The 23,874-nt window shown below is 41.9% G+C and overlaps 2 protein-coding genes across 4 annotated transcripts in view; both read right to left on the bottom strand.

Annotated features, from left to right (window-relative positions):
- Positions 1 to 491: 491 nt before the first annotated feature.
- Positions 492 to 14,254, bottom strand: ttc38 (tetratricopeptide repeat domain 38). Its single transcript, XM_030054740.1, has 14 exons — positions 14,122 to 14,254; positions 13,186 to 13,263; positions 12,844 to 12,925; positions 11,998 to 12,169; positions 10,254 to 10,427; positions 8,950 to 9,025; positions 7,899 to 8,018; positions 7,688 to 7,747; positions 7,417 to 7,455; positions 6,836 to 6,917; positions 4,068 to 4,233; positions 2,403 to 2,562; positions 1,142 to 1,215; positions 492 to 757 (listed from the first exon to the last, which is right to left on the bottom strand). The coding sequence occupies exons 1-14, from the start codon at positions 14,149 to 14,151 to the stop codon at positions 670 to 672; spliced, it is 1,401 nt and encodes a 466-aa protein (XP_029910600.1). The 5' UTR covers positions 14,152 to 14,254; the 3' UTR covers positions 492 to 669.
- Positions 14,255 to 15,516: 1,262 nt separating this feature from the next.
- Positions 15,517 to 23,874, bottom strand: part of mical3a (microtubule associated monooxygenase, calponin and LIM domain containing 3a) — a 68,682-nt gene continuing 60,324 nt past the window's right edge. For all 3 annotated transcript variants that reach the window (XM_030054525.1, XM_030054523.1, XM_030054526.1), the window contains 3 exons: positions 19,941 to 20,040; positions 18,257 to 18,330; positions 15,517 to 18,057 (listed from right to left, as the gene is read on the bottom strand). In XM_030054525.1, the coding sequence (XP_029910385.1) occupies positions 17,873 to 18,057; positions 18,257 to 18,330; positions 19,941 to 20,040 (359 nt within the window). In that variant the 3' untranslated portion in view covers positions 15,517 to 17,872. The remainder of the gene's footprint in view (positions 18,058 to 18,256; positions 18,331 to 19,940; positions 20,041 to 23,874) is intronic.

The raw sequence follows: 23,874 nt of genomic DNA, 5'->3' as shown, positions 1-23,874 counted from the left end.
CTGTTGCCTAAAGGCACACAAGTGTGGTGGACTTCACTCTGTCAATCAAAAGTTAACACAAAGTGGAGACGATTTTTGTATTTGCTGTTGACACGATTTTATTTCTGAAAAGTATTTATTTATATTTAAATGTGATATGTTTGCTAATAAAATCTGATTCATGACATACTGTCCATTTTAACAAGAGGTTAACTGCGCAGCAAATCACTTGTTTACATGAGGAAAGCACGAGGAAAAAAAATAACAAATTTATAGTAAATGAGAAATCATAACAGAATATGAACGATAACATTATTCCAAACTGATTACAGAGCTTACAATAAAGAACAGATACATCAAATTTAATAATATTTCATGCTCATAGGTATCAACTTGGCAACCTGGGGTTCATATTAGTGCAAGAGTTTAGCTATTAGCTTGTATAAGGCTTAATCAATCAGCACTGTGTAAGTGAAACTAGCTTTTCATGGTCACTTTGTGGTATTTTTTTGGGTACATTTCCTTTCCTCCAGCAGTTTCACTTTACACAGCAGCTGGCTCAATACTTGGTTAGGCAGTGCAGTATGAAAGCATTAGCCATCTTGACAACAGGCCCACGTAGCTGTCCGCTGGTAAAGGAGTCTTCTTGGTTTGTGGAGGGGCAACGGCGCTGTGCAGCCCGCAGCCTGTCTAGTCGTGGAGGGCATGGGCTCTCTGAATCAGACGGTAAGTCATCGGAGAGTTCTGCTTCACAGCATCACGCTCCACCAAAAGACATCTGGAGGAGCACAGAGAGAAAACAGAGATGCACATAACCTTTGAGAGAAAGGCTGGGAGGGTAATCTGATCAATAATAAAGGTGTGGAGGAAAGAGCGGGGATGCTGCTTACATAATGGGGGCATAAAGCGCCCGTAGAAATTTCAAAACAAAAACAGCTACGAGTGAGAAGGAGCCCCAACAGTAACTATACAGCGCCATGATGAAATCCAACAGCACAGATTGCACAAGGTCTTCCTTTTCTGCCCCTCTGCTCCCTGGGTAGCTTATAAAGACAACTCATGCAATAAAAAGCTTGGAGGGGTAAGACGAGCAGGACTGGAATTGTACTGGACAGAGAGGCCGAGTCATGTGCTCAACTCGAAAATCCCTGTTGTGCGTTACCTTGCCAGCTTCTGGTGGTGCTTCTTCTCAGATTTCATGGCTGCCTGGATAAGCAGCAGATTGAAGACGTCCCTCTGCAAACAGCAACAAACAAAGCCATTAGGAAACACGCAAACTGCACCGGCGTTCAATATAGGTTCTCTATCTTTTTTTAGTGCTGTGTGCAAACTCGTGCACCTGGGTGAATGGTTTCCTGAGGGCAGTGTAAGACATCCATCAACATCCATCACTGGCATTCATTATTCACGTGGTGGTGGTGTATTGTGCTATACATTAGGGCTGCTCGATCATGGCAAAAATCACAATTGTTTTGGTCAATACTGATAATCACTGTTATTTATCATGATTACTTGTTGACTGGGGAAACACCATGCATTTATTGAACTTTTTTTAATCGTCTTTTTTTTTTTTTTTTTTTTACAAAGTGGATTTCCTTGAACTTTAAAAATATAATAATGCTGGATTCATAACACAAGACAGAGCGCGCCACAATGACCATTTCATCTCAATCATCTTGTTTTCATAATCGTCAGAAGCCCGAATCGTAATTGAAAATAAAATTCGATTCATCGCCCAGCCCTACCAGACATCCTCTGTGCTCTATTAGAGGCCCGTATTGATGGACTGAACAACTCCATATTATACTGTGCATTGTTCAATCCAGGTCCAACCCCACTGTCTGAGATAAGTGGCCCGCCGCACCGACACTCAATATAGATTCTCTCTCCCTTTTCAGTGGTACATGTGCACTCTCGCATCTGGGGAAATGGTTTCCTGAAGGCAGTGCAAGACGTCCATCAACATTCATCACGGCGATTCATAATTCATGCGGTGGTGCGTTGCGCTATACATGCCCGTACCCTATAGAGGTTTGTATTGATGGACTGAACGACTCAATATTAAGCCGTGCATTGTTTAAACCCGGCCTAACTCCACCGTCTGAGATAAGTGGCCTGCTCTCACAAGAACAGATTTCAGTGTCTTCCACGGGAAACCACCAAACAAGTCTGAATCAGTGATATAACTAAAGCCTCAAGACTGCATTTCAATTGTGGCTTGGACTTTGAATCTGAAGGTGCAGTGGTGGTAAACCCTCAGAAAACAAGCACAAATCAGATTCCTTTATTATCATTTCGACATTACATCAGAGATGCACTGTGAAACGAAATAACGATGCATTTGGTCACAATAAAAAAAAAATTAGATAAACACCATAAAAGAGTAAAGGAATAAAAAGAACAAGAATAAAAGAATACCTTACCTGTGCGTCACTGCCCCCTATTTCCTTAACACGGTAGCGTAGAGGGTGCAGCAGCTCCACGGCTTGACTGTAGTTGCCCCGGTCGTATTCCATCATGGCTTGGCACATAGGTATGCCGAGTGTGTTCGCAAGCCGATGCTGATGATTTTCCCCAGGCTCTCTGTGAGGAAGAGCAGCGTGGCAGGAAAGAAAAGACAATTATTGGTATGGGAGAGCGGTTGAGAAATTTGGACAGAGGATGGAGAATATTTTGGCAGGCGAGTTTGAAAATGTAGGGGGGAAAAAAAACAACTTTGCTTAGCAAGGTGGATAATGCTAATATTTGTACGTCTACCACTCAGCAAGCTGTCTCCCCAGGGAATACCAAGTCACTGCTGCATATTTATTGAATTCATATGGAAGAACAAAACAATTTTCTACAGTGGATTTTGTAGGAAGACAGCCAGGGTTTCTCCAAAATTTTCTTAGGTTTTTCTTTGTTTTGAGTTTTCCATTCTCCAGTTACATTTCAGCCAAATGGATTCAATGTTTGACTTAAGTCAAGGAAGTTAATTTATGCAGTTAATTAATTTATACAATCAATAAAGCTTTTTTAAACAGGACTGTCACAAAATGCCTTTCACAAGACAGAAAACAGCAGAGATAAAAGGTAAATTGTTTGCTCCAATTTACTGGTGTAACACACACTCATGTTTATTTTTTTCTAATACGTGCTTAGATAAATTAAAAAAAAAAAAAAAAGTTCCAATTGATGCCAATGTGTAATGAGTTTCAATTTTCAAAATTATAATAGGATGAAATTAAATGTGAAAATCGCCAACAAATTCTATAAATGAGCTCCAGATTGGTTTATTTCTACAGTGTGAAAAGGGTATTATGGCACAGTTCATTATGGATATGAACTGTGAAAGGCGTAATCATCGGAGTGGGATTCTCTCTATTCTGAGGCTAAGGATGCAGTTGTGAGGCTTTCTAAGATTAGCCAGTGTTTAAAGGCTGCTGCTGGCTCTCACTAGAACAGAAAATATGTAAAACGACATTTAAGCAAAATATGGATTATGTAAAACTGCAAACTTTCCAGACTAAGGTAATACACACCACGTGGTATATGTGCGTGGTGGCGTTGAATCAACCCTCAAACATCTCATAGAGTCTGGCCTGATTCAAAGTAGAGCAGAGAGGAGTGCAAAAAGTTTCCATTCCTCACTTAGGAAACTGATTTCTCTCTGTTTAAAGAGCCGCATTTGCCCCAAAGGTGCCCCATCCTGCGACTCTGCTGATTTCTTTTCTATTATGTAACAATGAAAAAACATGACATTTTCTAAGCACTGGTTTAAACATGCGGTGGCTTTTCTGTGGCCTGTATGCGAAGGAAAATGGAGAGCTCGGGCTGCCCATGGTGAGGATGCCAGAACACATTACAACCACACACATCCACGGGGCAGCGGCAGCTCGTGCACCGCCTGTCAGAGAGGGAAAACCGCGGTCTCTGTGACGGATTGCAGCTCCGAATTCTCTGAATTTGACTGCATCCTCCCTGTATCTCTCCATCCTACACTCACCCCGCTTTCAGCCTCGGTTTTACATAAGGCTCGCCTCGGCGTTACGTAACGCTGACAGCGCGTCGAGGTGTGCAGCGAAGAGGAGAAATTCCGCGAAACTCACTTAGCCATTTCTCTGAGGCCCTCGAGCAGACGCTGCGAGGTCCCGCTCTCTTTGGCTCCCAGTGACGCCATGAGGAAGTGGAGGTCATTAAACATGGTCACATGGTCGTCTGTGTGAGGCTGTGTGATCTGGAGCACTTCCCGCCAGCGGTCCTTCACGCACACACCTGGCACACACACACACACAAATGGATTTCACACAAAGTGCACAAATCTTGGCAAACGAGTTCAATTTCATGTTTATTTATATCCCGTAATCAATGTATACTGGTTCAAAGGGCTTTACAGGTCTACCATGTAAAAAAAACAATATGTGGCAAGAAAATGGGCAAGATAAAACTCCCAATAAAACCCAAAGCGAAAAGGAAAAAAGTGGAAGAAATATTGGGAGTGATCACAAAGAGAGCGAAACTCCTGCCAGGCCGGCCAGAAGTGCAGCGGGTGCCAAGTGGGCAATTATCAGCTCAAATCCAATCCAGTCAAGTAAATAAAATCAAATAAAAAATAATGTCATCTTGAACCAATTATGGTAGATAAGGCAGTCACAGAAAAAAAGCAAGCATAAACAAACAGAGGAGACATAAATCAAAGAGCGAGGAACATTAGCGCAGCAGAAGCCGCAGTGACATCGAGGATAAGAGAGGGCAGGGACCCACCGGGGAGGAGGTGGACACAATCACTCAAACTCATCCGCGCGGGACACGCAGACCCACTCACTCACCCAGAAAACACCAAAGTGGTCAGGGCTGGCAGGGAACATCCAGTTCCATTAATTTTCTGTCTACGGTGAAAATGAACAAGGTATCTTGTTCCTGTTTGCCAATAATTTCACCCTTTAAATACGTTAAACCCTAAAATTTGAAAGAGCATAGCTTGGATCCATTCTATGCATTATTGGCTTAATGCAATAACTGCAACCAGGTGCACACATGCATCCATGCATGCATGCATTCACACACATACACAAACTCACAAATACCTGACCTTCATGGCAAATTTCAGCCTCACAGGTAGAAAGTTGTTATGGTGCAATGGGGCGGGCACAGCTTTGTGGACCACTGAACAGACGGACACACAGAATGAGAGGGCGGGGCTGACTCGCGCCACTCAAACATGAACTCTGAAAGAGGGCGTGACTGTAAGTATACGCGCTAAACCACACCAATGAAAAAGCAACTCTCTATTGAGTGCAATGATGTGACCAGAGTCTACAGCAAATGGTTTTTAAGTTATGAAAAAGGGTGTGACCAAAGTACAGGGGCCGGGGCAAAAGGTCACTGATGAAAAATGAATTCTGCAAAGTCCAATGATGACTTCCACACAACTGTTTCCCTAAAACAAACGGTTAATGAATCATGAAGGGGCGTGGCTAAAGAATATGGGGCGGGGCTAAACCACACAAATGAAATGGGAACTTTCTTCTGAGTGCAATGATGGCTCCCACGAGTAGAAGCAGAAGTAGAAGTAGTAGAAGTTATGCGCCTTTTCATGTTAGGCCAAATCCATTATCACACCAGCTGGTAAGAACATACACACCTCTTGCCAAATTTCAGCGTCTCAGGTAGTGCTGGGTATCGATTCAAATTTCAAGAATCGATTCGATTCCGATTCACAAGATTCAGAATTGATTATCACGATTCGATCCGATTCGATTCGATCCGATATTGATTTGGTTAGTTTTATTAAAAAGCATTTTGATCTGTTACTGAATTACATGCCTGTCTAGTTATGCAACACATTAATACTTGTATTATATTGTGTCATTTGACAACAAATTAATATAGGTATTGGTAATTAAAATGGCTGTAAGACTGGTAAAAATGGCTAGGACCACCTTTTGTAGCCCAGAGGAGATATGATGCTCAAACACTTGGTATGTTATGTTAATGTATGTTTACGAGTTGTAGAACATAATAAATTATCTTGCAGGTATAGATGCTTACCAGTATATTTATATTATACATTCTATATATTTATATTTAACAATATGTTAAATTATTATTTGTTTTAAAAATGTAAATTACTTATCAAACAGACCTAACTATTCAACTACCAATGAATGAGCATTAGTATGCATGTGATAACATAGATAAATAAAAAAAAATAAGCCGAAGTGATACCTCTTCTCTGAATAGACAAGCTAAGCCAGTGTGCTGCTGTTAGCCAGTGAAAATAGAGTGGAGTGGCAACTCTTCGCTTTGTTACACAATCTATGTCAGTGCGCTGCTGTAGCCTGGAAAGTTTCTTTGCCTTTTGGACTCGTACGGTGCCGGTGCAGTTGTTGTGATGTTTTTTCTTGGTGGTGCAGGTGCACGTGAAACCACTGGAGGGGTTGTGCCACCCAGATTTTCTTCCCTCCATGTAATTTTCCCTAGACATACGTTCATATTCCACACAAAAACAGCATATATATATATATATATATATATATATATATATATATATATATATATATATATATATATATATATTAAAAGATCAATCTTTGGGCGTATAGATCGATCCGTGGGAATTTAAATGAAGATCAATTCAAAATCGGAGGATCGATCTTTTCAACACAGGTCTAGTCTTAGGGCAAAATCTGCGGCTGCAAAAAGGTGGTAAATTTTTTTGACCGACTGACCAACCAACAGAAATGATTTACCATGGGCTGGATTATTTACATGGGATCATAATATGTGTATTATTAAAATTAAAAGGGGAGAGTCCCATGCAAGCAGAACAAACATGACAATGACACCAAGATTGACTGACTATTTTGTTCCTCACCTTCCATTTCTAGTCTGTAGAGCAGAGAAGAGGCGTCCACTACGTCTAACATGCTTCCACTGGCCTTCAGCTGTCTGGATATCTAACACAGGAAACAGGAAACAATCTTAACATTCACCTCAAACTCTGCAGAGTAGGTATGACCAGCTTCACACAATGCGCAACATTTTAAGGTGCGGAAAAAAGGCCGCAAAAAGTGAACGTTTCAAAGCGAAGGTGGAGTTTTCTTGTGACTCCTTGGGTCGTGGTTAAGTAACACCACAATGGTTTTCTCAGAGCCCGGGACATCACGTGGCTTTACATCTGTCTCTTCTATTCCTGGATAACAACTGAATTAAAAAATCATCACATTTGGCAGGCGACGCCGGAAAAAAGGCAGATGTGCTCGGCTCTCAGGCTGATGTATGTTCAAATGGATTTGACTTCCATTTGCTCACACTTGCCCTCTTGACTCACAACAAGCACAACACATTGCTTTTACTCGGCGTCCCCTGGGTGCCGGGGCGGGCCTTATTCTTGAAAGGTCTCAGGATGTGTTCAGACAGAGACACGATTAAAGTTTTGACGAACACTCCACCAACCTGGCTGTCGAATATTTTCAGGGCGGCTTCGTATTGTCCCTGTGGAGAAGGGGGGGAGAAAAAAGCATAAATCAGAGCAATTTCAGACATGAGAGATAAGCCGGGGCGATAAACTCTGTTGCATGGATGCAAACACGAATTAATCTGCCAATATAATCAACTCTACACTTGAAATAACCCGAGGGAGAGCGTATCGTATCATATATAACTTCCACAAACACTTCGACTGCCAACTGTGTGCTCGACTGAGAAAACTCATTATAATCTTCACCTTTTCGATGAAGTACAGCGCCCAGTGCCAGTAGTTGTGACAGGCCAGTACGTCACACCCCTGGAATGAAACAAATAAATATCTGAAATATCAATTTTCTCAGCGCCGTTTCAACCGTTATTTCAGCACGCAACAATGAAGACAAAGCTTATGAGAAGAAAACACCTCTGAGGAGGAGAGAGGAAATAAACAAGCGTCGACGGCACTGTACCTGCCAATCTTTCTCGGTGCGTTCCATGAAATTCAAGCCCTTGTCCACCTCTGCTTTCATCTCGTGGACATGGGCGACAGCGTGGGCAGACCAGGCGTCATCTGGGGTCAGAGCGAGGCCCTGCACAGGACAACGGGACGTGGACGGTTAAAGAATAAAGAATTATAGGTGCAGAAAAAAATGAATATTATACGCCACAAGATGAAAATGCCAAACTAAAGATAAATGGCTTTCTCAGTGTTGTTAGGCTTTTTTCTTTTTTTTTTTCTTTATTCCAAAGTAGCTTGAAAAAATTGTTTGTTTTTTGGGGGATTGTTATGAATTGTACTTGCATGAAAATCCTATTTGTTTCTTGACATTTCTCTCCTGCCACTGATCCTCTTGCCAGACCTGCCTCACACGCAGTGTTATTCCAAAATAAATTAATAAATAAATAGCTAAAAAAAAAAAAAAAAAAAAAACACGAACTAGCATGCAATCACGGACTTGTCAGTCGCCAACAGTGTAGGTGTCCTGACAGCTCTGCCACCACAGCGAGGAAATTACCACCACTCCACGAGAGAATGTGAAATGAAAATAAGCATTGTAATTTTGCCTCAACTATTATCGAATCCTAAAATAAATCCAAACACAGCTCGTGCATAAATAGCGACAGATACGGCCCAAAGCATCCCACCGGCAGAAAATTACAGAGGAAACACTCACAGCACACTGCCATTTATTAATAAAACAGTTAATATAATTATATAGTACACCATATTTTGTTGTGCGACTTTAATCAGGTAATACTGAAAATCTGAAGGTGAATTTGGACTGGCTTTTGTAGAACGGGTCACTTTTTTACTTGTTATAACTTTACGATGACTATATGACTTCTTATGCATCACTGAGGAAGAGGAACACCAGTGAGATCTGAGTGAGCCATTTATCACTGGACTATTTTTGGACTATTATTGGCAGATTACTGACCAAATTGATGTCATCACTTCAGAAGGAGACAAATTGCACCCTATAATAACACCACAGAACGCAATGGGGAGGAAAATCTCACCTCTTTGGCTATTTTCTCAGCCTCGTCATAGAAATGAGTCTCCAGCAGACCAAAGGAATACATTCCTTTCAGGTAACTGGTGATGAAAAAGAAAAAAAAAAAAAAACTCATTATAAAATGTAAAGCAAACAGCACTTTGGATGCACTTGCTCAATTTGCGATGGGATTACTACATCTTTTAAGATGATAATAACCCCGCATTGATTTTGTGAGAAGACGTGTCTCGAGCAGTAGCAGAGGCAGTTAAGAGTGGACAAACAGGGTTGATGCAGCATGAAGAAACCCCAATTTACTTTTAAGATCATGGATGTGATTATGAGATTGAAAGTGACTGTGCTAACAGGCTTCATGCACCATGTGCCATCACTAACTTTTGTGCCATGTTGATATTGACATCATTATATTGATTACAACTATGTGACTTATTTATATACTTAAAATAGACATTTTAAGTAGAAGAGCATGTATTTGTATGTTGATGTATGTTGATGCAGGGTGAGGAGTGAAGCAATACCCCGTGTGAGAAAAAAACCCTGTGGCATTTGGTTTTTGACAAAATACATTATTTTTTATGCAAATAAACACTGCAGGTCAATTTAAAGGTAAGTACAATATACTTGGTTCAGTGGAGAGGTAAGTTTTAGGTAGAAATTTGGTAGATAATAAACCGGATTCTTCTGTGAACTGTTATTATAACAGCTTCCTGTAGGGTTAGATAACCGAGTGAAACAACTTTAACTTTTTTTCCACAGGATTTTGGACAGGTGAGTGCAAAGATTGTCTTTCTCTCCTCGAGAAAATATGACAGGTAAGTGTAAAGTGAGTTGGGTTCATCTGGAATAGATGTTTTCCCAATAGGTAAGTGTAGCAGTGAAGTATAAAAGCAGATTCAGCAGGCTTGGAGTTTAGAGTTTAATACCATCTAGACTCACATTGACAAATAGAAAAAAAAAAAACTGATAAAGGAAATTCAATCAGAGAATTTGATTGAATTTGAGACTCATTTCAAAGGCCTAATATTGAATTTAAGGTATTTTCAGACATTCTGCAATTAAGAGTCTGCTTCCCTTACAAACGCACAAACATGCACCTTTGAAGGTTTGCATTAGTTGACTCTGTGAATCTGCACAGGTGCTATAATACTATTTTTAATGTCTCTGCATATCCTTACGTACCTAACAGTCCTTTGCTCAACCTACCTCTATGCCACTGTGTACAAAGAGCATCTTAAAATATTTAAGATTCAATATCTATGTGTCCTGTTTTTGCGATATCTACGTTCAGTGTGGTGTCTTGTGGTGTACCTATACAGCGGCATGTGTGGCTTCCAGTGAGGCAGCACCCTGGCCACCGAGTCCCTCAACTGGGTCTGGGCGCTCATGTAGAAGAAGCCATCATGACTAAACTTGAGGGCCAGCATGTCAGTGGGGTGCTCGACCAGAATCTCCTCCCAGGCATCACAGGCTTTGGGAAAATTCCTGCGAGGAACATCAGTGGCTGTTAAGTACAGATGCAGTTTGGTAGAGCAATAAACGCCCAAAATGTAATAGAATCACTATACAATGAGAATCCGAGATATGAGCGTTTTCTCTCTTTGATGGAGGGAATCAGAGGAGCCTGAAATACCGCAGTTTTCTCTAAGAAAATATTGAGAGATTAAATGTCTTCTCCATAGAATATCCTACAGCACCGCAGGGAAATAAGACACAGAAGATAAAATACTGATATTAGCGGCCATACTGTGTCAGAAAATAAAAGACGAATATCTTTGGTTGAGGTTAGGAGGGACAAAAAACGCAGCATGTGACTGCGGCATGTGATGTGATAAAGAGGAACTGGGGAGGGAAAAGAAAGCTGCCTGACACATAAAAACACACTACTGTGAGTTTTGTGCCGTGTGACCACATGCCATTTTTTCACAGGCGACCTATTTCCACTGGCATGGAGATAAACAAAACTGATGTGTTCTCTGGTGGGACCCGCTGGTGGACAGCACTGAAACCCTCTCTTCAAAACATATGAAACACAATCTCAGGACATTTTACTCTTCTGGACAGAATATAAAACAATTGGACAGCCTTCTACAGGGATTCACAAATATTTCTTTCGCAGGACCCGAGGCTAGAGACGCATTAGTCGACAGATGACTCAGTCCTTGATAAGATTTTTGTCTCAAGGTCCCACATCTGAGCCAATCTGAGGGGGGGCTTCTACACTAATTATCACTAATTATTAATTTCTACACTCAAACTATACAGCAGATAGTAAATGAAATGTCAGCACAAAATAAAACGTCAGTGAACACACAGATGTACTGAACGGATCTAAATAAACTTCTATCATTGCTGCATCCAAGAGGTGTGCATCACTTTATATTCCCAGTCCCAACAGAGACGAACGCCTCTCAGCTACGAAAATGAAGTGAAATTAAAATTTGTACAATTTGCTCCAAATTGGCACAGCCACTAATGGTGTTTAGGAACAGCAACTGGACACTTTTAAGTTATCTGTAAGTGGCTGGAATTACAGTTTGTTGGACTGATACATACAGTAAATACACACAGATTTGTGCACATTTACATACACACACATTATTTTATTGCATCTATTATTCCTATTTTATGTTATTTAATTTTTTACTTTTTTGATGTTATCTATGGAAACGTCTTAAGACAGGTACATCTTATCTTATCTTATCTTATCTATAGTGAGACTGACACAGTGATGTATAAAACATGTCATTGCCAATCAAACAATCCTGAGTTGACATATGACTGCATGTCATTTCTGTGCAAAATCTCTTTGGAAGTCAAACAGCTGATAAAGAAAAGACAACTCAGATGTGCGCAATTGTTTGTTTGCCCTCGTTAATGATATGGAACTGAAAAACGCATGAGATTTTTAGCCTTTGTAAGGCTATAACAAGTAAATGTTTGGTATTTTTACTTGATAAATGACTGAAATGATTAATCGCCGGCAAATATTATAATTTGGAGTTACTGGTGTTTCAACTCTAGCCCCTCTGTATCCAGTGGCTCTGGTCTTTACCCGCGAGAGAAGAGCTCCATGGCCGTGACATGCAGCCTCTCTCTGGGCGTTATGTCCTGGATGCTGGCCAGCTCCACCGTTCGCTTCACAGCGCTGGCCAGGCGCTCGTTCAGCCGGATCGAGCTCCCTGTTCCCACCAGCTCCAATCCCGTGCTGATCACGTGGCCCATAACTACAGCCAAACAGCCAAACAATAATCTTTTCATCTCAGACTGCAATATAACAGTTTAAATACCAAACTGGATGTACCTATAAAGTGTTTCACTGTGATTTACAGCCACATAAGAGGAAAATCTTCAAATAGCCTCTCAAATAAAGTCAAAGGTGCCTGAACTCTGCTCTCTCAAACTTCAGTTAAACAAACTTTAATCAAAGATGAATGGCAAGTAAAAGATTCTCTACTGACCCACCAAAATCTGATTGTCCCAGTAAAAAAAAATGCATTTGACATTTACTGTTTAATGTGTTATCATCAAAGCATATTATGTCCTTTGATGATAAATTATATCCTTTAACTAGAACAGATGATAGCTGATGTTCACCTGAGAAACAGGACGGGTTGGGTGTGGTGATTAATTACCTGCCATGTTTTAACTTCAGACTGGAGGTTTGTTCCAACTGGGAACAACATTATGAGCAGAGACGGGCTAATAAGCACAGGTTATTCAGTCTCTAATGACTCAGCTTACAGTTATGTGAGTGACAACTGCACCAACTTTTGGCTTGCTGACAACACCAGCAAACAAGGCAATCCTGTATTACAACACGGCAATACTGCCTGCCAATTTGGAAAATGATTGTCTTATCAAACCAAACTGCAACTCAGTTCATGACTGTGTTTCTCACCAAAGTTCGGATCAGCCGCTTTGACCGCAGAGATGCATCCGTCAATTCCTCCGAGGGTTTCGTCATTACGCCATTTCACATACTGAGACGCCAAACAAGAGAGAGAAGTAGATTATTATTATATCCTCGCTGTTACATTTATTGAGAAAGTCTGCATGATAAAGAGAATATTTGCGCAACGGCATGCTGCTCCAAAATATTGAGTGTCGATGTCAGTCTGCATGAAACACCAGTGTGCAATACAGTGTGTGTGTGAGAGACTGAGAGCAAGAAAGAGAGACAGTGAGAGCAAAAGTTATATAAATAGAGTATTTTATTGGCTTCATTGTGTAGTTGGCTTACCTGTGTGAGTATGGCATCATACATTTTGCACGCCTCATTGCTGCTGGTGGACAGGGGAAGACCCTCTGCCTTCCACGCCTGCAAAGCATGTACAGAACACATGAATCCAGTATCGGTGCATATTTTATGCGGGCTATTCACACACAGCAGGAATGCAGCAGCTTCCTCCACTATCGAGGTCAAACACAGTGATAGAGGAAGGCAAGCTGTGTAATGCACAGTCATCGGGATGCAGATGTCAGGAGATTTAGCTATTAGTATATGCAAATGAAAAGTCGTTAACAGGCCAAGAGAAAGCTGACCTTGGCCTCCGCACGAAAAAGCACACAGTAATCTTATCGGACGGATACTGCACAAAGATCAAACTCCTGCCAAAGTACAGGTCCGAGCTGGAAAATTAGAGAGAAGTGGTGCTATGTGGCGGATACAAAAACAGCCATACCACAACGATGCCATCACAATAAACCAAATGAGCACAATGAATATCCTCGAATTGTGTCTGAGGCCGCAACGAATGGATTGCAACATCTTGGAGGTAAAAAGTGCAACATTAATTAGTGGGGTGCATGAAAAAAAAGTGTCATTAACTGATTGCCTGGACCATGTTTTTGTTTATATTTGTACATTTTATTCGAGAACATTGCCTTCTGCACTGTATGGGTTTACAAACATTTCTTAAGTTTGGCGTAAAGTGGAGCAGCTCCCTCTCGATGGGAACACAGGATGCAAAAAATAGGTCAGCCCCCTCTCTCTCCCTCTTGCGCTGCATTAGTGACATGGCGGTGTTTATCTGCAAAATCGCCTGTTGATCAGATCCATAAGTGGAACCCTGATCGATCTGTCTCGGAGCAGCTGCGGGCTGACACACACCCATATTTTTTTTTTAACTTTTCACTGACTTTTCTCCTAATCGTCGGTGTTAATATTTCAACCTACCTCGCAGTCTCTGTAGCTTGATGCGATCATCCTTAAGTTGAGTCTGCAGACTTCACGGAGAGCCTCTCTCCAGCTGAGTCAAAGTTCACAACCTCACGGAAGTGCCATGCCGCTCTTTCAAACTAAAAGCGCAGCAAAACGCACATTTCATTTTGATACTTTGATACTTGTTTGATGCTTCTGTTTTGTTGTATTAGTCAAGTGTGTCTCTAACTTTTTGCATGATGTAAAGAAAGTAAAAATATTAGAATGAATAGAGGGCAGTGTGTATTGTGTTTAAGTGACTTTACAGGGTTTTTTTATTTATTTATTTATTTATTTTTATTTATTTATGAGATGCAACAGCAGAGACAGCCAATAAAAATTTACAACCATGCACCCCAGTGGCCCTTTGGGGTTTTTACCCATAGTCTTGCAGCACTTTGACTCATTCCTCTGGAGCCAGTGCTGCATCTCTCTGCACCCTCATCCCAATCTAAGGCATTTTATGAAGCACATAGCGATGCCTCCTCACACCCCCGGGCTGCCTAATATGCAAAGTAATGAACAGTTCAACTGAAAAATGACTTTTCCCTTTCGAGGAGGTTCATTTTAATGTCCGAGATGGCTTGGAGGCAAAAAACAAAGAGTGTTTTATAAGAAAAAAAAGCCAAAAAACACTCTGTTAGAAGTGTATTTTTCCCCTCTGTCAGATAAATTCATGCAATAAATTCACTCCCTGTTGAGAGGATCACCTGAGGATCAACCTGTTGCAGCGTGTGGGTGTGGAAGCAGATGCATTCACCTTGTCTTTCTGAATGGATGTTGATTTCGAGATCATTTTGAGAATTTTTTTAAAAAGAAAAAATGCTGCTGTTTTTTCCCTGAATTAATGAGATCATTATTACCTCAGAATTATGGGAGAAAAAAAAAAAAAAAAAACAGGGTGGATTATTCCTTTAAGTCACAGGTGTCAAACTCGTGCCATAGAGGGCCAAGAGGCTGCAGGTTTTCATTCCAACCAACAACTCCACCAGGTGATTTCACTGATTAGTCCCGCCTCTCTGTTTGGAGGTAGGGTGATCAGTGAAATCACCTGGTGGAGTTTTTGGTTGGAATGAAAACCTGCAGCCTCTTGGCCCTCCATGGCACGAGTTTGACCCCCCTGCTTTAGGTGAAGGCATTGCACCACATGCAGGCAATTCAGCAAGACTTTAATTTTTTAAAATGAAACCGGAAGACTGTTTTTCCACAGCTGGACACATCACTGTGGCATTCTCTGTTCAGCAGCTGGCCAGAAGTAGAGAGAAAAAACGAAAAAAAACCCTGCATATTTTGGTGAGTCATCAAGGCCACCCTGACCGATAGTGAGACAAACAAGCGGCAAAGGCGAGAAAAAGAAGACTGGCTCACCAGTTAAAAGAACAACTGCATTGTTTTATTGCCATTTCAGCATACATCCAACACCCCTATGCATTTTAGCTACATGAAGCATTTACATTACAGGTCATGTGTCAACAGCACAGTTTAAAAATTAGGGTTCATTTTTCTTTACATATAATACAGTTTTGCACACATGTTAATAAATATCAATACAATCATGTCAAACTTATCACACACCATCTAAAACAAGCCTTGAAATTGTGTAACTTTTTTTTTTTTTATTCACAGCTCATAGCAAGTCATAAATATAGCCTCTTGCCTAGTGTTTGTGTGCTGTAAAACAGAGACCAGCTGGATCTGTAATGTTTGTCAAAAGGCTATTAGATTCAAACGTCCAACAAATAAACTACACCCCCCTTTGTTACAGATTGAATGCAAGCTGCTCACAGCATAGCTTGTGTCTCCTCAGATCTACATGTAAAATCTGCTGTTGGTTTAACGATGTGCTGTAAAAAAGTGTTGGATTATATAAAAAAGAAAGAGAGAGAAAAACAAAAACAGTGGCTTCCAGTGGGATACACAAACGTGAACACCTCAAAAACAAAAAACAAAAACAAAACAAACAAACAAGTGAACCGAGAGGAAAAATAAAATCTGAAAAGTATCGACGATGAAATGAAAAAGGCATCTTGTTCAAGGGCAGAGTATTAACACTGTCATGTACTGATAAATGCATGTTCCTCTGTAGTGTGTAAGTCCTTGTGGTATATTCCTCTGATAGCGCAGAGGCAGCCCTGCGCTGCTAAATGAGTGACGGGTGCTACACAGACCTCCCCTTAACAACAGAGACAAAAACCAGCTCCACCAATGATAACATCACCGTGTTAAACACCACAGGAAACTAATCTCAGCCTGAAAAGACTGAAAATTCCCTCCCAGATGAATCATTCCAACGGTTGTTGTAATCTCGCCGTCGTCAATTTCACGAGCGAATATTGAAACTTTGAACATCCACTATTGAAAATGGACAAGTGATTGTAAACCTGCCAGTCTGATATACAGTGAACGGCATCTCATGGAGAGGCCCATCATTACACACTTTGCTCACTTTCAGACCAATACAAGTGTCAAGTGAGATGTTCAAGTGTCCATATCTATTATTTACATGTATGTATGTATACATATGTACGTACACGTATGTATACTATGCCATATAGTAGTACATTTTTCAGAGTAAAAGACAATGTAACACAAACACAGATGCACTTTTTTTTTTTTTCGTTTTTTTTAATGAGCCTGCAGTCTTCATTCCTGACATGCAATGGCTTATGGGTGATGGAGTATGCAATAAGAGTAGACATAAGTGCAAGTTATTGGGATGCTGGGCACTCTCCTGTGAATGCAGATATGAAATATAAACCAAAAAAAAAAAAATGTTTCTGTTAAACACAAAGCTAATAAATACATTAAAAAAAAAAAAAAAGACGTGGCCAGATTTGAGGGATTCTTAGTGTTGACTCACAAAACACTTTGTGAAAGGGAGAAAACAAAAAAAAAGAGTAAAAAATTAAAAAAGAAATTCGATGGCCTCCCTCTGGCTCTTTGCCATGTGGAAGCCAGTTTGTGATTGGATGTAAAGGCAGCCTCAGCAGAGGAAGTCCCTCCTACAGTTGGGAGTCGCCGCTAAAATTGAAACCTGGAGCGTTTGAGAGTTTGAGACCCAAGACTTTGGCCTCACCTCATCACTCCAGCATTTTAAACACATCTCTGTAGCAGTCCTTAAAAAAAAAAAAAAAAAAAGAAAATAAAAGACCCTCATCCACTGAAAATATGACTTGCTTTACACACATATCTAACATATATAACACAAATCTTTACAATTCCTTTACATCAGCAGGACCTAACCGCATTCTTCCCTTTAGATGATCGAGAATGAAGTCATTCAAAGTCTTCAGACATTCTCCCGAGGTTCCCCGCCCCGTTTCAAGAAGATCCGCTCCGAGGTTGTGGCGATAACAGTGAGGCTGTACCCGTCTCTCCACCCACGGCGAGACAGTGAGGCGAGCGAGGCGAGATCGAAAGGTGACAGTTCCGCCTGGCTTCGGGCTGAGGATATGTAAACGTGACAGACCGCTTCAAACTGTGATCAGCGACAGCCATAGTAGTAGGTAGAAGTGGGGGGGGGGACTCTACACATTCACTGCTGCAGGTGTGACAGTAGGACCGAGTGCCTGCGTCTGTCCTCGCCATGAAGGAAACAGACCACGGTGATCGAGGACCCTCTGCTCTCTGAAAAAGGACGCCGATTCACTCGAGCGCCGCCTCAAAACATTACTCTGCTCGTTCCTCTTTTGCACGTGACTTGGCTCGTGTTTCGCGCTCCCTCCCCTCAGGCCCAGTTGAGGTTGAAACCCTTGGAGAGCATGACAGCCTCCAGGTCCTTGTCCTCCTCCTTCTCCCGCAGCCTCTGCTCCTCCAGGAGGGCCACCAGAGAGTCTCGCTGCTCCACCACCTCCAGCATTTCATTCAGGATCTGCTTCTCCTGGGCGAGCTCCTTCTCCGTCTTTAGGTGGTCTGAAAGAGGAAAAGTGGGGAGTTACAAGGGCGAAAAAGAAAAGCAGACACGGAGCATGAGTGCATTTGGGAAAAAAAAAAAGGAACAAGGACAAAGAGAGAGAGGAGGTTATACTGCATATCCAAAGACAAGAGAGAGCTTGGAGTTCAAACTTATGGTGATGAGGCAAGCTGAGCTAATTAATATTTCAGTACTCGCCTTCTATGGCCATTCTCTCCCTGAGATCCTGCTGCAGTCGGCTCTGACGATCTTCCAGCTCCAGCTCTCTGGCACTTGGGAGGGAAGGCAGAACGACCAGAGATTAACGTTTGTTTCACTGATGAATTTTGGCTTTCAGCATCTCTGGTCATGAGATGTGTTCAAATCGGTGTGCAAAACAGAAAGAGCACTTTAAGTACAACCTTGGGATATTTCTTAACTTGTAAATGAAGATCTGCGTTAAAAACACTTTACCATAAACAGCTGATAATCGACCAATAATAGGAGCATGAAAGAGCATTCTCTACTGTGATTATGGGTATAATGATCTGAGGTATGAGCCGCAGCGTAGTGCTGTCAGCAGCACAGAAGTACCCATAATCACAGTAAAGAACGTCCCCAGGTGTCTAACAACCTGTGTTCTGCATGAAAAGATTGTTCCTTTTTTGGCTTCTGCGATTTTTGAGAGTTTTTTTTTTTTTTGCCTGCTATGAGGGTTTAGGTCAGTGGATGTCATTTTGTTTCCAATAAACTGTGGGCTTGCGAGCCCTTTGAGACTGTAATTGTGATTAAAGGACAACACAAGTGATTTTGCATGTTTAGCCTAATATCTGCAATATGGATACGGGTATGTGGTTTATGAGTGCTGACAAATAGCCACAGAAGAAGTGGGTGATTCAACCAAAAATTCAAATTTGCAGATTTAGTGATTTTAATTATAGGTTGTGAAATCTTTATTACCTTCATATGATTTGCAAAATGGTTTGTTGTGATGTTCAAATGGGGAGAAACTGTAATTAAAAGTAGTAAAACCTTCAAAATCACCGCTATGGCTCTAATTAACTGAATAAACTTGATCTTCCCATGTAGTGCTGTAGCAACTGATAATGTAATACTGAGTTGGAGTATTTATGTATTGCACTATATGTTGCATGCTGCCATCATCTCGCTTCTGCTGGAGTCTTCACATTAAAAAAGGACCACGACAGAGTTTTTTAATTTTATTGTGCAATCCTGGACGACTCGTGAAGTGCGACCTAATTAACTGCTGATTAAATGACGACTTGTCAAAGTGTCGCACTATTCCTCCGAATGGGTTACAGACGTAATCAAATCTGTCAGTGTGATAAATGACTCGAAAATGAAATCCCATCACATCATTACATGACAAAGTGATTATTAATTTGAAAGGAATAATGTTTTAAATTGAGATTTAATTACACGAAGTAAAAATATAATAATCCTGTAAGAATACAGCTATAAGATGAGTCAGTGTTGTGAGTAGATCATCTGTTAAACAATATGTCAAACCCCTATTAACTAATAATTACCTGATGTAATAATGTGGTGTCATCTGGTTTGAATACATTTTTGACTCGTTACAGAGAAACATCTCTGTTACGGTTTGACAAGTTGGCATAGCAGCCATCGGTTATTACATCATTAGCTGCAATAAGTGCACCTACATTTTGTAAGAATATTAAATAGGGGCGAGCAAGAAAAAATGTCAAGTAGCTCCCTGGAGACGGACACAGTTGGCATAGCAACCATAGCTCTGCTTTACACAAGATTATGAGCACAGCTGGAGCATATATTTGACCAGCTGGACTGCTTGAAGTTTAATCCATGTCTGGCAAATCAGCTAGAGGTGTATCGATCTCGGGACTTAAAGCAATGTACTTACAATATCATGAGTTCTGACTCATAGCGCACCAAGGCATTTTTCTCCTGCACCAGCTTGAACCACTCTTGCATTAACTTGGGATCATCTTTCTTGCCCATGCCTGCAGGGGAGGAAGGAAGCACAGAGAGGCAGTGAGGAGCCGGCCGGGCTGGGGGAGGACAGTGATCTGACACAGACACGGACGGACGGACACGGGCGATGCAATGGAAGCCAAGCCGGGAGATGTCCTCACTGAGGGATGGTGAGGTGGCAGGATGGACACGACACCGACGTGGTCAGCCGGGCCATACTGGAGATGGCACACAGAAGATGGCGTGGAGATACAGGTATCAACTTTGGTAAATGCACGCGCGCGCACACACCTTCACGCATCCACACACACACACACACACACACACGCGCGTGCATTAATACCTGTTGTTGCAACACTGAGAGTTTGTGTACCCAGTTTGGACTTTGTATCAGACAGACACAGTTGCTATTTGGAGGCGATCACATCCTCTGATTGTTTTTTTTTTTTTTGTTCCCCCTTTCAGACTGGGTGGTAAGTACAAAAGGGCCTAAAAGCAGCCAGCACATTACACAGCGCTGTACCCAAGGCCCTATGGAAATTACTCATCCTCCCCTGCCCACATATTGACCCACCAGCAGAAATAAAATCCCATCGGATCATATTTATGCTGAGCAGTTTGAGAGAGGATACATATATTTATTTATATATACACATATATATAAATAAAATAAAAATACGAGTCCATGAATTATTCTCCCCTCTTTACATATTCAATTACGAGGTCATATGGTTCATGGGATGATTCATCATTGAGACCAATAGCGAAGTTCACACTCCTCTATTAAGTCTGCCTCAGGGAAAAGCATGATCAGTACTATCGGCATCATGCATTCAAGTACTGCGGTTATCACAGGCAGCACAATCAGTCCGAGGGCAGCACAGTCACAGATTCCTCCTGTAGCCCCGACGTGGACGGAGGAGACCAGCGCATGCCGAGCAATGTCTGCCGCCGTGGCGAAAGCATCCCTTTCATTATCTGACTGCGGCAGGTGGAGCCAAGCGGTTTCAATGAAACACCGGAAGGCAAACCTTGATGCAGCATGACATACTTAGCTGGGGAAGAGGAGGCTCTTGCAAAACGAAAAGGAAAAACATTGTACACACATAAATCGCATGGCTGTGGTCTCGGGGGCTGGCTTTCGCTAATTAACAGACAGGGGACAAGAGAGAGAGGCAAAGCTGGAGAAGAGTACCTCGCACAGGAGAACAACATGTGGAGACAGAGGAGGAATTATCAAAGCAAGGCTGAGTTTCCGACTTAATCCTGCGACTGTTTTTTTTTTTGTTTTTTTTTCCATGTGTCTGATTCTATTTCAACCTGTCCCACCACCACCCCTCAGCCAAGGCTCCTAGCACAAAGGAGAGAAGAGCCACAGGTAGGACACAGCAACGGCAAAGAGGAGAACGAAAAACCAAATCGAAAAACAAAAACCAAGGCAATTTTCTGTACACAGATTAGAGGCTCAGGCAGAAATTCCACTGACAGGTGTTAGGTGCAGGAACAGACCAGATGATGCATTAATTTTTCATTCTTGTTTTGTCTAGCACTAGAATTATTTATGGCAAATCTTCACACCATGCAAGTTTCTCACTCTTTGAACCACACATTTGCCCGTGAGCGAGCCGTTTCTCAGGTGCTCACTCATTTTCAGGATTATTTAACAATCATGTCACTCATATCTACCACTTATCCAAAGCAAACGGGGGCAGAATTCCTTGAAAAAAAAAAAAAAAAGCCAAACTGGAAAAACTAGAACCGAGCCATGAACCGTGCACAATTTTGCAGTTATTAATTTTCCATTAGAAAATACAGAAAAACAGAAAACATGCTATTGATCGAACACACAAAACACTACAGCAGAGTAGTTTCCCCTTTAAATGACTGCAGATACTTGGAGCAACAAGGGAGAGAGAGAGAAAAAAAAAAAAAACCCTCAAACATCTGCTTCCATTTTCAGTGATGCTATGCTTGTGGGGTTAAATGAGGATATTCCAGTGCATTGCAGCTATGAGTAATAAATGTACTCCACAATTTTGGCTGGGAAGTTTGCAATACGCTGTCAGGCTATGCGCTGCTAATGGTTAATCTCAAAACGGGTTAATATGATGTCAAAGGCCTCCGATAAGCCGACTGAAATATCAGACTGTTGGCTCAAACAAAAACAGGGGAGATTAAGAATATGCTAAACTGTTTTTTTGTTTTGTCAGGGGACTTCAAAAAGAAAAGAAAACCTCCAACTCTATCTAAAATAATTGCCACAGCTGACACTCTGGCATTCCGCGAGGCGAGCGGTGACAGGGTTGATTTAGTCTTGGAGTATCAAGTGCTATAATCTCATAAGCCGGGGCCCGATGTTTGCACATTTCGACTTTCCAAACGATGCATTTGGCAGCGTTTTTAATCAACATTCTGCTCTTTCCTCAGGACGAGCGCCTGAACAGTTCACTGAGGTTTAGCGACATCCTGGGGAAATCTACTAAGCCCGATTAAACACAGAGGGACAAGGACGGGAGGATGAGGGGGTGGGGGAGCAGGTGGGAGGTTGTGGAGAGGGTGTGTGTGTACGGGGAGATAGCCCGGTTCTGCAGATCCTTATGGTTGCCGTGGTAACCCGCCACAACCGTCAGCGGAGGCGGCGAGGTTACGTTACCTTCAGGGGAACAGCAGGGGCAGAAGGAGAGAGGTCTTCGGCGAGGCGTCCCCACAAAGGGCTCAACTTCCACAAGATAAAGGGAAAGAGTGTGAGGGGGGAAGTGAAGTGGTTCGGATGCGTTTGGTGGCCAGGAGAGGGAGAGAGAGAGAGAGAGAGAGAAGCACAATGGGAGGAGGGAAGAGCAGAGAAGTTACAGACAAGAGAGGAGAAGAGCGTGGAGGACACAGGAGCGCGGGGGGTGAAGAAGGAAGGAGGAAAGGCGGGATGGGGGAAGAGAAGGGCGATGAGGGAGAGAGAGAGAGAGAACAACGAGGAGAAAAATCAAAAAGGGGGGCAAGAGCACTATGATAGGGAGGAGAGAAAGACAAATCACCTGGAGAGAGGAGGCAAGGGGGCTGTGTGGTGCGGGGGAGAGAGAACAAAAGAGTAAAAATAGGAAAGGAGAGGAAAGAAACAAACTGTAGAGGACGGAGAGGGAAAAACAATCTCCCTGTTTGACCTTTCATCTGCAGCTCTTGTATGCATACGCTTCATTCTTCAAATAAGTGGGAACATGACCATCTGCTGTCCATTCTGTGTATGGAGAGGAACTGGAAAGGCCACTGGAAATAAACCCCGATATAAAAACACTGCTGATTACCAGAGGAGAACCATCTTATTTATAATTACTTAATCTAAAAAAAAATGTTTCAGCTCCTCTAGGTGAGCTGTATTTAAACCAACACGCCAGAATTTGTGTGTGGCTGGTTTTGAAGTGCAAATCAGGATTTTTTTTTTCCCCCCCTCAAAACATGTAACCAGAACTCTGAAACTCCAAAATTGATATTCTCCGAGAAAATGAGATTCTGGATACTGAAAAAGCTGCTAACATGATAAAGCATCTCCTCCACCTTAGGCCGGGAGAATCAGTGCAAAGTGATGCAGAAACAACTTAAAATGGAAGAGGGGACTTCAGTGAGGAAATGGAGGGGGAGGGGGGTAATTAAGGGGAACAGCGTTTGATAGAAACACATGACACAGGGTTATGTACCATCACATGACACAAAAGAGGAAACTGGCACAATGTTCCACGCAGACTGGAAGGTGAAAGAGCTGGGAGAGTGAAACGTTGGATCATTACTACAAGGGACTATCACAGAGGAAGAAGGAGAACGTTTGGAGAACTGCAATGCTGAATATCTGCTCTGAAACAAACTTGGCTAGCGCC

This window comes from Myripristis murdjan, chromosome 6 (genome assembly GCF_902150065.1).
Source record: "Myripristis murdjan chromosome 6, fMyrMur1.1, whole genome shotgun sequence".
NCBI classification, from domain to species: domain Eukaryota; kingdom Metazoa; phylum Chordata; class Actinopteri; order Holocentriformes; family Holocentridae; genus Myripristis; species Myripristis murdjan.
The sequence above is the reverse complement of the archived record's forward strand: the minus strand, read 5'-3'. Positions and strand labels throughout refer to the sequence as shown.

What these genes read in the sequence shown, in the direction of transcription:
- ttc38 (XM_030054740.1), bottom strand. Translation starts at nt 14,151, where the DNA reads ATGATCGCATCAAGCTACAGAGACTGCGAG. An exon ending in ATGATGCCATACTCACACAG is followed by an intron (nt 12,926 to 13,185) that starts GTAAGCCAACTA and finishes TTGGCGTCTCAG; the next exon opens with TATGTGAAATGGCGTAATGA. An exon ending in CCACACATGCCGCTGTATAG is followed by an intron (nt 9,026 to 10,253) that starts GTACACCACAAG and finishes TTTCATCACCAG; the next exon opens with TTACCTGAAAGGAATGTATT.